This window comes from Rhinolophus ferrumequinum, chromosome 20, assembly GCF_004115265.2.
Source record: "Rhinolophus ferrumequinum isolate MPI-CBG mRhiFer1 chromosome 20, mRhiFer1_v1.p, whole genome shotgun sequence".
NCBI lineage: Eukaryota > Metazoa > Chordata > Mammalia > Chiroptera > Rhinolophidae > Rhinolophus > Rhinolophus ferrumequinum.
In genome coordinates, this window is record NC_046303.1 from 13096569 (window position 1) to 13113416 (window position 16848).

The 16848-nt window shown below is 41.8% G+C and overlaps 1 protein-coding gene across 3 annotated transcripts in view; it reads right to left on the bottom strand.

Annotated features, from left to right (window-relative positions):
* The window catches only part of CREB5 (cAMP responsive element binding protein 5), a 381676-nt gene that overhangs the window by 11115 nt on the left and 353713 nt on the right, over positions 1-16848 (bottom strand). For 2 of the 3 annotated variants that reach the window (XM_033088717.1, XM_033088719.1), the window contains exons 8-9: positions 5339-5662; positions 1071-1301 (exon numbers count right to left, since the gene is read on the bottom strand). In XM_033088717.1, the coding sequence (XP_032944608.1) occupies positions 1071-1301; positions 5339-5662 (555 nt within the window). The remainder of the gene's footprint in view (positions 1-1070; positions 1302-5338; positions 5663-16848) is intronic. The other variant, XM_033088718.1, reaches the window with a different exon arrangement.

The following is a 16848-nucleotide window of genomic DNA, read 5'->3' on the forward strand; positions in this document are numbered from 1 at the left end:
CCCCAAGGCCATTTCCAGTTAATGGGATTGAATATGCAAAGGCTTTGGAGGTTTGGCGCCCTAACTGCTCCTTTCTAAGGACGCACAGAGAACCACGTGCTGGAAAGTGACCTATGAACTATTGAGGAACAGAGTCTCCCTCTTTGGGGCAGTCTTTCTCCCCTTCCCTCCACTCTTTCGCCATTCTCTTACTCTCTCTGGGCTACAATCCAGAACTCTTAACTGCTGTCCCTGGACTGCTTGTCACATTTAGTTGGGTTTTCTTTTCCTGCTAGTGAAAAGTGCACTCCTTTTTGTGTCAGAACAAATGACCTGAACTGCATCATAGGTACCACGTGAATTCTACTGATGAAATCCCAGGTTCTGGAGTTTCCTCCTTATCTCTCAAGCACTTCTAGACGTGACCTTTATAAAGCATAAAATGTCTCCAACTGAGCCACCCAGGTAATGCAAAAATCATGCAAGTGTCAAATCTCGTCAAATTTTAAAATGACATAGAAATGTGCCTTTTCTTACAGAGCAAAATTATAAACATAAACCTCCCTTTCCTCCATTAAACAACAACATAGATAATCTAATGTAAGCTGAAGCCACCCTTCATCCGGTGAATATAAAGAGCTGCCTTTCAGCTGAAAATTTATTATGTGCAGGACACTGGGCAAACTTCTTTGTCCACATTAGTTCATTTATTCCTCCCAACAACTCTATGAGGTTATTATTCCCATTTTATAGATGAGGAAAAGGAGAGCCAGAGAGGGTAAACACAGCAAGTAATTGCGGAACCAGAGTTTGAACCTCCGTCTGAGCAAAGCCTGTGCGCTCAGCCCTAGAACTTAATTGGGCAGGTTCTTCCCCCTCAGAGCTTTGGAGGCAGATCGATTTAAAACTGAACGGTTTATTTTGTTTTGTAGAGTGTCCCGGAATGAATAAAGCTGGAGGAATAAGCCTGCATTTGCTCTGTGGGCGAATGTGTGGTATTACTGCTTGGGTCAACAAGTGCCTGCTGGGGCAGGAAATGCCAACTGTACACAGGGCGTTTGAGTCCTGAGGAAAGAGACAGTGGCCTGCACCTGAAGCTGCATGTTTGTCTGGGTGAGTTCTTCAGCTTTCTTTTCCAGTGACATCACCCAGACCTTCCTCTTCTGTCTGCAGCGGGTGGCGGCTGCTCGGTTCCTTTCCAGAAATTTCCGCCTCCTCTCGTCGGGATCTTCATCCAGCACCCTTCGCCGGCGCCCCCCTGTGGGCTGGGGCGGCTGTATTGTCTGGGTTGGCTGCATCTGTTGTGTGGCTGGTGAAACCTGCTGGGAATGAGAGGGAGGGGGTGACACGGGATAGGGAAGGAACAAGCGGGGTAGGGCCAGACACCCAAGCCAGTGTTGAAATGCAAAGCCCAGAGGACTCCATGGCTTTAGTAAGCCTATCAAACTTGTTTTCTAAGAATGAAGTAAACAATGAAATCATGCTCAGGAAAAGAAAAGGCATCCGCTGAGCTCTCTTCTATGATATTTTGGCAAGATACAGGAATGACTTGTGAAAAGAATCGAATAGATTTTTCCCTACAGGCAGTTGGCTGAATCATGGCAGAGAAAACATTGTTTTCTCCTTCAGATGTTAAAACTGTGTTATTTCAGGTGCATTTAAAAATTTTAAAGTGCCAATGTATGGCTACAGGTGAACACAGAGAGGTCAGGGTTATTGTCACAATATTGATGAGTCTTCTGTCATCTGCAGAAAACTCCTTCTGGGCAGGATGTAAGCTCTTCGTATTGTAACGGTGTTAAATTCACGTTCCTAGAACACACTTCCGGGACTCAAGGCCACTGTGACTACCAGCCAGAGAACCCCGTGAAGCCCTGAAAGCAGCTGGAATCCTATTCTCGCTGTTGCACAGCTCTGGAGGCACAGGGCTAGCAGAATCTGCAAACTCCAGATGGGTCTGCCTACTCCTCAGAGCTCTGACTAAGGCGGGGGAGTGACAGGAGGTCTGTCTAGGTGACGGGGAAGGAGGGCTTCTCACAGTGTGCAGTGATGCCCACAGCAGCACTGAGCCCCGTTTACACCATGGGTGTGCGATTGGGAGGGACGGTTGTGCTCCCCATTTACTTACATTATAAGGAAATCCTAAGAGTGGCAAAGAACTTTATTAAAAAGTTTTACTATGCTTATAGGTTCCTTGTAAGATTTGCATGGGGCTCAGCAACGTCTAAGGTTTTGGAGCCCCCCACACATACGGCTTTATTTCCCTTCCTGAGGCAGACACACAGCACCTAGTGAAATTTCTACGACTGACTCTTTATGTGTCTGGACACCTAATGCTTTCGCTAATGCACTTCACTCCTTCGCCTTTCTTCATTCTCAATAAAGGGTATTTTTTTTTTTCTTCTCTCTCATTTCTCAGTCACTCAAGCTTATGACTGTAATACCTATAAAGTTGTTTTACAAGAGACATTTAACCCGCAGAAATAACAGGCAGAAAGTTTTAAAACTGAAGTCCAGCAACCTTTTCTACCACATTCCAACCCTATGATTGAAATCAATCAGAATGACTGTAATTGCATTACTAATGGCTACTGGTTGACATCTGCTGACTGCAGGTGATATATTTTAATCCTAAACTCTATCAAACCTTATATGACTAACTGCAAAAGCATCAGGCTCAGGACTGAGGTCGGACTGCATCTCAGTAATTTTATTTAAAGCAAAGACATTTTTTAAAACATTTGATTGGCGATTCCTTTCCTCCCCATCACAGAGAAATAACAAAATACATCGGCTAAGGTCTTGCTCTCCAGAGCGGCTGCAAAGACACAGTAATCCTTGTTTCTGGTAAAGGTTTAGCCCTTGTCCTTTCAGGTGCTAACTTCGGAGCTAACTGCCACAGCAAACAAAGCAATAGGAGGGAATTTGCTTACTTGCTATTTTGGCCTTTACCATTTCTTTTTGTGAATTAGTGATCTCATTTGTCAGCCCTATACAAGGCACTCAAGTAGGGGAAAGTGGGTTTTAATGGTAGGGGGCCTCTCTTTCAATAATGTATTCTCCCCCACCCCAAATTTAAGCGACCTTTATCCTCTGACACTTTTCCTGTGCCTTCACCTAAAGGGGTAAGTTACGTGGTTGTTTTAGGTTCAGTCCAGTTTCCAGGGGTCAAGGTGTGGTATGGGTAAGAGAAATTTCTGGTGACTGAAGACCGACACCAGCAATCTGAAATCACATCCTTATATGCGAGAGAATCACAAGAAGCCAGGAGAAACGGCAAATGCAACTCTAAGACCAGGAGTTGTGTCCCTCGTAATTTTATTTTTTAAATGGAAATCTGTGGGCACGGACGCTGAAAATTTTGGCCAAAAAGAATAAATAGTGATTTCCAAAAGACAGAACTTGTTCCAAATCACCTTAGAATCTCAGAGTTGGAAGGACCTTAATAAACCTCTATTTCTACTATTCTGATAATCATATGATTAAGCAACATGACAAGATCTCAGTGATCAGACAGTGGCGTTATCTGAGAGTAATCTGAGAGTGGCGTTTTGAATACTAAAGGATCTTGTTTAAATTTTAACAAGACCAGCCTGGTCTCTTTCTTTTTAGTAGAGGGTAAAAAAGCAACTGTTTGTGCAACTAACTATAATAGCAATAGACTAATTGCATATACAATTGGCCATTACTGACTTGAAATGGAGAGCAACTGGCTAACTGGTAATTAGTTAATGAATGGCTTTTATAGTCAAGAACTGTTAAACTTGTCTGTGAAGAAACTTACACAAAGACAACCAAAATTCGATGTCATCATTTTCCTTAAAAAATAAGTACACATGAGTCTACTTGTCCATCTTTGACCTTGTAGTTGTTTTTTTTTTTTTTTTGTCTCCTCAAAATACATGCCCCACTATGCCATTTGACTAAAAAGGTGCTTTGGATAACATCTTATTGCTACACTACCTGCTAAACTTCTGTCATCTTACTTGGGTTTAGAATTAATCGTGACCAACATGTATTGAAAACTGTGCCAAGGGCTTTACAGACATTTGCTTACTTAATGCTCTTAAGAATCTATGAGCTTAGTCTATTATTATCCCCATTTTGCAAATGGGAAAACTGAGGCTTAGGAGGTTACTCTGACCACAGTTGCACAGTAGGAAGTAGGGTGGGAAAAGAATGAAAATCTTCTCTCCCCAAAGCCCGCACTCTTATTTGTTACATAGAACCTCTAAGATCTTTTGCAAAAGTAAACTTATCTAACAAATAAGCTTACCTACTGAATAGCTTATATACTGGGAGTTGCTTGTGGATGACCCATTTTGTGGACGGCTGTCCGGGTTTGCTGTGTGTTAGGGAAGGGGGTTCAAGAGCTCAAGAAGCTGCCTAGTGTGAGGTCCAGAGGCAGACGATGAATAAGTGTTTCTTGGCGGTCCCGAGCCCTGGATACCATGCTGACCCAGCTGGCTGGAAGCTGGCAGTGTGGAATGGGTGGAGGGGGCTGACAAAGGTCATCCTGCTTGAAGATCCAAAGTGTCTAGGGCTAGCCATGCTCCAAGGCATGCCCTTCATCCACTTACCAAAACTCACTGGGTACATGGACCCGCCTCTCTTCTGGGGCTGGGTGACATAACGTCTGCCTGGTCCCCCAACCCTCTTTCAGTTGAGTCTAAATGCTGGCTTTCTTTCTTGCCACTCCTGGTGACTCTCCACCCCTGGGATTTGGCCCTTCTCTAGAGCTGATCATCTAGAGAGCTTGGCTCTCTGTCCGCTCCCTCCAACGCATTTCACATTGGGTGGGATGAGTCACTTCTCTTCACCATTTACACAGCACCTTATGCCCTGACATCCATTACCAAACCTCTTTGTCTGCCTGGAATTGTTACTCTTGAGATCTTTTAACGTTTAATATTACTTAGAAGATTGGCCATTGTATTACTTCCATTTTACAGGCGACAAAATTGAGTCTCTGTGAAGTTATAAAGCACCGTAGCAGCTAGAATTAACCTATTTTTCTCATCTTTCATTCACATCTTTCTTCACATGCTTAAATTCTTCCTAATCCTGCCATTGATGTTCCTTTTTCAGTGTTAACTTTGTAACACACCGCAAAAATAGGTTCTGGAGGACGGTTTACATTCGCCCCTGGAGACTAGACCTGAAATTTACCATATTATTTATAGAAATTATGATCTGGTAGGATCTTATGGGTAAGCATTACCTCCCAGGACATGAAGAGAGCTCCCCAGGGTAGCACATGGAACCCTTGGGCTTGTCAAACAAGTTTGCTGCCCATGAACTTCCCATTAGAACTTGCACTGTTAATAAGAAGGGGAAAGAGGTCATGAAAAGGGTCTACCTGTGCTTGGTTGCCGGAGTGCAGGGGTGGGTGTGGCGAGGTCTGGTGATGTGCCGGGTGTGCATGAAGGTGGGAGTGGGAGTGATGGTGTGGGTGGTTCTGCTGGTGATGGGGCTGCGGGTGAGGATGGTGTGCCGGGTGCTGGTGCTGGTGTGGGTAGGGGTGATGGGCTGGCAGTGTCTGGTGCTGATGTGGGTGAGAGTGCATGTGATGGTGCGGCGTCTGGTCCTGCCGGGAGCCCATCATTTCCATCATGTGTCCCATGGTGTTCATATTCCCATTTGACATGGCAGCAGGGTGGTGAGTCAGTGCGGCCTTCAGCCTCTGAAACAGAACAAAACAAGAGGGGACAGCTGCGGTCAGTCGTAGACACAATGGGGATTTTGAATCAGACGACCCGCATTTGCAATTCTGTAATACTTCGTGGCACTGTTGGAAACATCTTTTTTTACTGATACCAGTATGGCTTTTACAGGAATTCGTTTTTTTCATGTATGTCATGATGGGTCCGAGGGTCAATGACAGCCATAAATATTCATTGATTCAACTATCACAGCACCTGGGCAGGACACCATATCAAGATTTCGACATTCTACTAAAAGGTATTTCCTATTATCCAATTGTGCATCGTATCCTATTGACAGCCTAATAAGAGTAAAAACCAAATAAAACCGTTCAATCTGAGAATGCCACTGAGCAAAGGGGACATCTGCTATGGCACTGTGTTTTGTAAAAGTCACAAGAATAAAAGGTTTTCGCCTTTCAAAAGATTTCAAAGACACAAAAAGGAAATAATTACAAATTTTAGCAGATAGGAACAGTACTAATGTTATGTAAAAGCTTCAAATTAGATTTTGATCCATAGCTTTTGGAGGCAATATGTAGGGCTTTCCTGTTTGTTACCAGGATATTACTCATAGGCCCTCCTGATGATCTAATTTTTCTTACACAATAACTTTCTTCTGACTTTGGGAAGGAAATGAGGAAAGTAGAAGAATATAACTTCTCTGATGGCCACATCAACAGGTAGGTATATTTCTAACAGAAAAGCATTATCCTTTAACAAGCAAACAGACACGCACGCAAATAACTTCTCCCTGAATCTAAACCAGGGCTGAGTGAACTTTTTCTGTAGAGTCAGATAGCAAATATTTTCTGTCACAACGACCCAACTGTGCCCTTTGAGTGCAAAAGCAGCTGTAGACGGTATGTAAATGAATGCGCGTACTGTGTCCCAGTGCAACTTTATTTAGGGACAGGAAATTTGAATTTCATAGAATTTTCACATAATATGAAATGCCATTCTACTTTTGATTTTTAAAAATCATTTCAATGTAAAACCCATTTTTAGCTCACGTGCTGTGCAAAATCAGACCAAGGGTCCGATTTGACCCAGGGGCCATCATTTCCTGGCCCTGATTTGAAGAATCAATTGGTAATCAGGTTAACTGCAGTTTCTTCAAAATGGTCTCTTCTTGTACACAGACGTTTATCATCCTATCCTGAGGGGCCCCGTGTGCTAAATACTGTACAGTACAGTTACTCCTGGAAATGTGTCTTCTGCAGAGATGATAGTCTAGTTGGCAGGCTCACATTGGCTTCATGAAGTATTTACTAGGGAGCTCAAAGCTCTCTCCTGATTTGTGTTCTTATCTGATTGATGACAGGGCTGTGTAATGACTGCGAAAGGAAGAGTTAGTTGTATTTAAATGTTGATCAAAGCAACCTGCTCCAGCCCTGTACAAAATTAATGATTCTCTACCGTGAAACTATTGATAAATACCAATTCTATTCATCAAAATTATTAAACCTAGAGACCCTCCACTTATTTAAAAAAAAATGGGAAGGTGGGGTGAGACTTGGGAGACCCTATTTTGGTATTCGATAATCACTGAAAACATTTCGTACATCCTCGTCCAGGAACCACTCAGCCCACTTGCCTCCTCTGTCATGAGCAACAGCTATTGACTTTCATCATGATAATCCAGAAGAAGTTGTTTCCTGAATTTCTGGGAGAGATTAGATGCTGGGTAGTGTGTTTACTACTAAGCAAAACAGTGCACTAATACTCATCTTCAATTATTAGAAATGGTTTCATTGCTTTTATAAAAATGCTCATTATAAAAAATGTAAGCAATGCTTAAAAGTACAATGAAGTCAGCAACAAATGAACCAAATGCAATTGTTTATATTTGGTGGGTGTACAGCCTGCCAGACAACTCACTGTTTGCATATGTAGAGATGGAGGAACAAGTAGAATAATTTCATAATAGTGGGATCATAACATCATGCAATTTTATAAGTTTTTGGTTGACTATAAGCAAGAGAAGTGAAAAATAAATGAGTTGCTGGACTTTAGATATATTTTTTTTTATCCCAAGAAAATGATATCTCCTAAGTGATATCTCCAAACTTAATAGTGAAAAAAATTATGAAAAAAAATTAGAATGAAATCATTATGTTTTTAAAAATTGACATATTGGATAATATTAATGGACTTCCTTTTTTTCTTTTTCTCAATATTATTTTAGTTTCAGGCTAATGGACTTTCTAAACTAGTGTTTGTAATTTCATTATTATAAAAATATACAGCTGCGTCTGAAAAAAATCAACTACTACAAGAACATGAGGTGACAAGGAAAGCTACCCGCCTACCCTTCTCTCTCTAAACCCAGCATCATTACTCAGAGGTAATCACCATGTATCCTGAGACATTTCCTTAGCGTTTGTAAGAATAGTCTTGTGCAAGCCATTTTTTGTTGTTTTTTTATCATAGATAAGTTTGTATCTTGTATCTTTTCACTTTCACAAATATCTTTGGCACCTATCTATATCAGCAAAAATGGCCAATAATAATGGCTGGCATTAACTGAGCACTTACTACTTGCCACTCACCATTCTGTCTTTTACAAGTATTAGCTCATCTAATCCTTCCCCAAACCCTACAAGACTGAAAAAGAAGCTTAGCCACGTGCCAAGTTCACACCGCTGGAGAGGGGTGGAGACGTGCTACCTCTAGAACCTGTTCTCTAAATCAGGAGAGAAGGTGCCGGAAGGCATGCCACACACGCTTTGCCAAAAACAGGAATGAACTGCGTTATGCCGCCTCCCCATCATCAAAAGGAAAGACAGAAATAAGACAAGGGGCTTCTTACCCTTGGATATGTGACCTTTCTATGTCTTTCTAATGCTCTTGGGATGAAGGTCAAAGCCCTTGATGTGGCCTAGACATAGGCACCACAGTGTGTGGCCCGGATGCTCTCCAAGCACCACACAGGTCTTTGCATTTGATGGATGGTCTTCTTGCCTGGAGGGCTTGTTCCCTTTCTTCACACATTCTATAGCTCTCAGCTCTAGGCTCCTCCTTAGTAAAATTCTCCCTGGTCTCCTGGTCTAAATCAATTCCTGTTGGTACATGGTTCCAGTAGAGCCATATTCCCCTTTTTAATGTTTAGGTTGCAGTTATGATTTTTAGAATGATTATTCAATGAATATCCATCAACCATCCCAGATTATAAGCTTCATGAGGGCAGGAACCATGGTGGATTTTACTCAGTGTTAAATTCACAGCTTTAGCATAGAGCCTGATGCATATTGGGCACCGAATTCATATTTTTGGAATGAATGAATGAATGAATGAATGAATGAAACTTTCGAGGCTTATGAGGAGGATGCCACGTTTTCATCTTGGATCACTGTAGGTGGAGCTTATATGGGAGGATGATTTTATTAGTCAGCCAAGGTCAGCAGAATCGACTACACAAGTCATGCAGGTAGATGGGCTGTAAAAGTCCACTGTCAAAAATTTCCCCTCCTCCATATCCTGCTGCCCTCTAAAAATGATAACAGAGAGGAAAAACCATAAATAAATGGAAGGAATGCACATTAACTTCATCTTGATATGTTTTCCCTGAAAAAAGTGGCATGGAAAATTGAAAAGATGTTTAGAAGTGGGTCACTATGTTATCCCATCAATGCTACAAACAACTTTTCCACCTTTAATTAGGAACAAATGGAGCCTGACAAATACATACTATGTACCAGATCTTCATCTCTCAGATAATTAGCTTGCACTGTTAAGAGAAATTACTTGATTGCTTCAAGTCTATTCTTGCATGTTTCACGCCAAGACAATGATGCTAGTAAGACTTATAACATTCCATTTAACTATTTATTCACTCAACAAATATTTATTGGGCACTGAGTTAGGCACATCATTATTTATTTGCTCACTACGTGAAGGAAATGAAAGACATATAAAACGAATGCTTTTTCAAAGCCCTGCAGAGAAAAAATACACCTTGAAATGTGAAAATGAAGACTTTCAAGCACCCCTTAGAGAATCTCAGGTCTTTCGGTTGAGTCCGCCCTCCAAGCACCAGCCTACATCATCTTTGAATGATAATCAAACAACTCTGCATATGCCACATTTAATATTCTCCATGTCATTTCTAAACAGTTTGGGGCACTTTTCAAAGTCCTAAAGAGTCTACTGCTTTCCTGTAACCTGGTGCCAACAAGAGTCACTGCACTGTAAATCATTAAAATATACCAAATATAGATATTTGTGCCCCACTCTCTTAGAGATGATAAATGGACAGTAAATGAGTCCAAGCTGTATTTGCAGAATGATTTTTCTTTTTGAAGCTGAACTGTGTCTTGTTTTAAATAACATTCTACTCAATGCCGAGAAAGGCAAAGGAGAGAGAGAGGGGGAAATTAATGAGCAAATAAACATATATTTTTCAGCTATAAAAACCAGGGCTATTACGGAGGTGCGACTGCTAGAAAGAAAAAAATGATTCTGTTTACTTTCTATCGTTCTCTACCACATCCATTTATTTGAGAGAGCAAATCAGGAGAGACAGCGAGAAGCCTGACACAGCTGGTTTCAGTCAATAGGGGTCATTTTCATTCGGTCTGTGTATTTTACAAGCTCCTTGTTCACTGTTCCCCCTGGGAGGGTGGGCCTGCTGCCTGGGATCTGAGTCCTGGTAAGAAACCAACTATCTACCTCATCCCAGACCGTGCCTGGCCAGGGCCATGATAGCTCAGTCCCAGGCTCTCTGTAATCTCCAGCTTAGCTCAGTTTTGCATCACGGCATGTCGTGTGAAGCCCAGGTACACACCACATGGGTACATGCATGTGGGCCTGAGTGAGCACACACAGGCACATGACACACCCACCCACATCCACCCCCAGGCAATTTGTCTCCCATTAACAGCTCTCTCTTGTCAATTAGAAACATTTGTGGAACTGTAAAAACATTTCTTCTCCATCTTCAGCGCGGCTGATTGCTTATGCTTTACAGACTCTGAAAGCCAAGCCGAATTAAACATTATTGAAATTCAGTTGGGTGGGGGCGGGGAAGGTTGGAGCATTCTTTCTAGAAAGGTTTTAATTAAAAACGGCTGTTGGCTTTTGTTCCAGAAAAGAATGTGATATTATCAAAACATGGTGTTGCTGCGTTGACCACAAGTAAGAGGCGTCTATATAAAAATAGGACAAAATCTGTATTCATATCTCCTTTTGAATACAAAATAATTGCTATCAATGGCCTCCCCAAGGTACTGCTGTAAATGTAATTTCTTCTTTCTTTCTCCTCCCCCAAAACATAGTTGATCAGCTGAGGTGGTAGACATGGGTTTCTGAATGGTCCAAATGTTCAACGGTGTGAAACCGGAAGCTTTCACTGGAGGTGTATTTGCAATATCAATGATTACAGACTTGCTCTAGGTATCAAGGATTTCTGAAAATAAGTCTCTGAACTAGTAAAAAATAACTGATACTGATCCACTGAATTTTACGATTTAGACACGGCCAGTTTGGATCCCAAAATGCTTCCCAAATTTGAGGAAAGATAGGGATGGGCAGAAAGAGAACTGTTAACATGGTGCTCTGGGACAGTGACATAAAGTTGGAGTTTCATTTTGCCTGGGTAGAGATAGTTTTAATGCCCAGAGTCACATCTGGGCTTCAGGATGTGATAGCATAGTGGATCTTAAAATCCACATTTATTTCAGGATCATTATTAAGATAATTAACTAAAACCATACCTGGCTTAATCACTTGGAATAAAATATGGTCCTTTCAAAATTTACATGATGTAACTCAGCTCTGATGGTTTCACAATTTAAGTACAGTCATGCATTGCTTAACGATGGGGATACGTTCTCAGAAATGCATCGTTCGGTGATTTCATTGTTGTGCAAACATCACTGAGTGCACTTACATAAACTTAGATGGTACAGCCTGCTACACACCCAGGCTGTGTGGTGTAGCCTACTGCTTTTAGGCTATAGAAGTGTACATGTTACTGTACTGACTACTGTAGGCAACTGTACCGTAATGGTAAGTATTTATGTATCTAAACATATCTAAACATAGGAAAAGTACAGTAAAAATATGGTGTAAAAGATAAAAATGGAACAAGTGCATAGGGCACTTACCATGAATGGAGGCTGTAGGACTGGAAGTTGCTCTGGGGGAGTGAGTGGTGAGTGAATGTGAAGGCCTAGGACATAACTGTAACTACTGTAGATTTTATAAACACTGGACACTTAGGCTACACTAAATCTATAAAACAACATGAGTTAAATCAAGCACAAAAAAAAATGATGCCATCAAGAGGTGCAGTAAATGCAAGATGTATGAGGCTGCTGCCAGTAAAACATGGCATACTGTTTTACAGCAAACTTTTGTGTTTTTTTACGGGTAGGAAGAGTCCACTCTAAAACAGTGATAAAAAGTATAGTATAGTAAATGCATAAGCTAGTAACATAGTCGCTTATTATCATTATCAAGTATTCTGTACTGTACACAATGGGAGGTGCTATACTTCCATACGACTGGCAGCACAGTAGGTTTGTTTATACCAGCATCACCACAAACATGTGAATCATGCCTTATGACGACTACATCACTACGCGATAGAATTTTTCAGCTCCAGCATACTCTTACAGGGCCACTATGACAGATGTGATCCGCCATTGATGGAAACATTGTTATGCAATGCACGACTACATTCTGCTTTGGATTTGGTAATAAAACTTCAAATAAGGCTACTGGGTTGGAAGGAAAGGTTACCTGGGAAGGGGAAGATGCTACGAGATCTAGAAGGAAAAACATTCATACTCTTTGTCATGATGTCATTAAAAAGTATTAACGCTGAAAATACTAGAAATGATGTAATTAGCTAAGAAAAAGGAACTCTAGTCCACTGAGACATGATGTAAGAAAATCTCACAAATAAGGATGGTACCTCAGAAAAGTGGATCCTCAGCAGTTCTACCTTAAGCGAGGAAAAGAATTCGTTGTTTGATTTCACTCTTCCATTGTCCCCCTGTGGGTATAACTTCTAAAGTAAGGTAAAGCAGACCTACGTGCTTGGTGACACATTAAACTTGGGTGGTAAACAGCGAAACAAACCCCGGAGATGAATCTCAGCAATTTCTCTGCCAGACATTTCCATATTAACAGCAAAATCATATATTAATTACAGTTCTGCAAGAGTGAACCTCCAATTTTTCTTGTGAAATTAAAAAATTAGCGAATGCATATTTGTAGAATTGTTTTATTTCAGACACCACGTCCCTGCATCATTCAGTGACTGTCTTTTATAATTCAGCAGGATGGTGAGCATTTTAAGAGGTTGTACGTGTTAGTGAATTTTAGAACAAAGTAATGTTCTGAGAGCAAGAGCGAGTCTTAGTTCTACCAGAAGACAGCATTAGGTCCTTAGATGAATAAACCACGTGGCTCTTTGTGCTTTAATCTACCTACCAAAATGAGGGCAGGAGCCTGAGCTCCCTATGCCATTAGAGAGAGACTCTGACTTGATGTCTGCTAAGAGGTAGGAATCCAGTGGAGAAGTGAGTTGTATGAACGTCTAAAATAAAGCAAGAAAAGTCATTGTTCAGAGAACTTCAGAAGAACAGAAGATTCAGAGTGACAAGTCTTGGTTTAAATACGTGGCTCCACCACCTTGAGTGGTCACCTTGAGCTTGAACCATTCTCTATGAAATGAGGAAACATAATGGGATAAGAAAATGTATAAACCATACGGACATACAGAATCATTAGTGGGGCAGAGTGGAGTTACTCTGTGGGTGGAGGCTAATACCAGCTTTTGATGAAAAATTAAAAAAAAAACATGATATTAAAACATGTTTTTTTGTATTAAAATATATTTATTTTACTTTAGATTTTTAAATTCAAAATAAAGTGCAATGGAATATTATTTGTCCATTAAAAGGTGTGAAGTGCTGAAATACGCTACAACATGGATGAACCTCAAAAACATGTTAAGTGAAAAAAGCCAGACTCAAAAGCTCACATATTGTATGGTTCCTTGATACAAAATATCTAGACTAGGTAAAACCATCAAGACAGATTAGTGGTTGCCAGGGGCTGCGGGGAGGGTAGAATGAGGAGGGACTGCTTAACGTGTACAGTGTTTCCTTTTGGGATGATGAAAATGTTTTGAAACTAGATAAAGGTGATGGCTGCCCAACATTTTGAATATACTAAATGCCACTGACATGTGTACTTTACAATAGTTAATTTATGTCATATGAATTTCATGTCAATTAAAAATATTTTAAACATAAAGCAATATAAAAATCTCTTCATCTTTGAACAAGATGTTGACAGAAATTCTCACTTCATCTGCGAATTCCTACTATTCATTATGATGTCACCTTAAGCTAAACACTATATTGTGAACAGTAAAAGCCCAAAAGATATTTCGCCCTAGAATGGCTCCAGTCAATGCCAGGTTTTTATGCGTCTCCAGGAATTGGACTTCCCTGCAAGGCTTTGGCGTCCTCTTTTTCCTACAACTCTATCATACAGCTGGCTTAGAACTAAAGAGAAAATGCAGGAGCTAGAGCCATCAGCTGCATGTGATATCAAACTAGTAGAGAGTGTTAAACACCCTGGATGAAGAATCAGTACCAGAAAGAGCTTGGCTGACTGGTATCTAATAAGAGAAATTTATCGGGGATCAGTGTAAGAGCTTATGCTTGGTTAACAAAAACAACAAAACACAACAAACAGCAGTACGTCCGATGGAAGCTTCGGGGAGATGCAGCTTGACGATTACATACTATATAACGGAGGATGCAAGGGTTTCCTGTGACTTTGTGAAGCAGCCTTATGTGATGCATATGTCTCAACAGCTGATGTGACTTTTCAGCTGCCATCAGTGAAACTAGATTAGAGAACTTAATGCGAGAGAATGAGAGTCGTGTTCACCTCTGCACAGGCCGCAGTGTTCACCGTACGAGTCCGTGTCCTCCGCACCCCTGGCCCACCCCCAAAGACCTCAACGTCATGTCTGAGAGGTGTTGGATGTCTCTAGGGGAGAAACTGAAGGACATACAGGATGTCACCATTTTTCCTCTTCTATAACCACACTGTGACGCACGGCTTCTACACACACGTGTTGGCATGTTAACCTATTTCTAAAAAGTGGTCATTATTTAAAATTTGATGAATGGATCCAGCCAGTAGGTTCAACTTTTGGGCAGAGGTGATGGTGATAGTAGTGGTGGAAGAGAGAGGGAGTGTGTGTTTGTGTGTGTGTGTGTGTGTGTGTGTGTGTGTGTATGTGTGTGCGAGCACATAGGAAATGGGCACTGGGTATCTGTTTGGGGAGATTTAAAAGGAAAGAATGGGGGTGGTATCCGCTTTAGTTAAAAAGCCTTTTCTTGGGTCTTGTTTTCTTATCCTATCAGTATCCGCATACCCAGGTGACATATTGCCATACTGATAGCTGTAGGGTCCCCTGTTCCTTTCTGGTCACTGAGCTCCTTAAGCATTATGAGAAGGCCTCAGGTACTACCTTGGCCCCAGCAGATATTATATCCTTCTGGCTGGTTTCCTTGGCAATTTTAAAGGTGCCGAATACATAGTGGCTTAGAATAAATATTTGTTGATTGCCTGCCTGCCTGCCGCCTGCAAGTCTCCAGGAGGGGTACCTAACCATGGAATGTCTTTGAAGCACTGGCCTATAATTTTCTCCACAGAAAGAACACCTTCTGGTGGTGGTTGCAGGGAGAATAATGCCCTTTGTCTTGCTAGCAAACACAACTCACCCCCAAAAACCCAGCACCTGCAAGCCTGGGTAATTTTAGGTGAGGGCTTATTTCCAGCTTTTATAGAAGAAGAAAGTTCTATTGGAAAAAAGTAATCCTTTGTTATTTTATTTTGGACGAGCTTTTAATCAGAAACATAGGCAGTAACATATGTTAGAAAAATATATATGAAACATAGAACTTTGTATTTATAACTCATGATGGAAAATCCATGCTAATGCAACATTAAGTTTGGGATTTTAATTGCACAGAAGTCAGGAAAATCAGAGTTCAAGTTCCCACAGCAAACTTCACTCCACATGTGCATCCCAGGACCCTTCCTGAGTCGGGTGACCTAATTATTTGGCAAAAAGTGGTGCAATAAACAGTGATGGAAAAGATTGCTCCTCTCTGCTACATTTCCCATCATCCCAAGCAAAATAGACAGTGGTCAACTTCAGCTACATAAATCGTACCCTTTTTAATGCATAGCCACCTTGGGTGGCCATCATGAAGAGCAAGGCCACTGTCGTGCCTGAGACAGGAGGTCCAGGTGTTGGCAGTGCCTGCTGGAGCAGCCAGTCACCATCACATCACCAGGTCCTTCCGTGGATCCTTTCCCACACATTCTGCGGACAGCTGTGTTCAGTTGGCACTGCTCCCCACCCCCACTCTATCCCCAGAGGACACCTCTCAGTAACTCAGATGCTCAGACTGCTGAATCTGAAAGGCGATTGGAAGCAGGGCCTTCCTGGACACCGCTCTGCCTTGTCCTAGGAGACCTGGCCAAGACAGCTGTTTCTAGATGGTCGTCTTCCAGCTTTCTTCCAGTTGTTGAGAGATGGCAACACGTGTCTCTGTTAGAGACATTAGGTGTCTGGCCAAGGGGGCCTCAAACTTAGTAGAGCAAGAAGAAGCCTCCAGGTGTTTCTCTGTACCTATGGTAGCTGACTGTGGGAAGAGGAAGTTGTCCTGCCCCTTAGTATCTATATACCAGTCTACCTCGCGTGCTGTGTGTGTGTCCAGCTGTGTGTTTTTCTCCTTGGTAAAATGCTTCCCCGTGGTCTCCTTTGCCTCTGCATCTGACTCCTGTCTGAGTCCCCCAAAGTGTGTCAACACTGATATGGAAGGAGGGAAGGTGGGAGGGGAATTGGGGGCAGTCAGGAGAGAGAGAGATTATAATAAACTGCAATTCTTAAGTGCTGATTACTTTCCTTTCTGGGCTTTGCTAGTGTCTGTGGTCCAAAATCATGGACCAACAGCCAAATCAACTCGCTGTGATGGCTCTACCACCCTGTTAAAGAAGAGTTCCAGGTCTGCTTGTGAAGGGTCTGGATTAGATGCTGCTCAACTCAGCAGCCCTTTGACAGCACCAACAGCACATCTATAAATAGCCCCTGGGTTCTGAGCACAGGGAGAATCCATCATGCCAC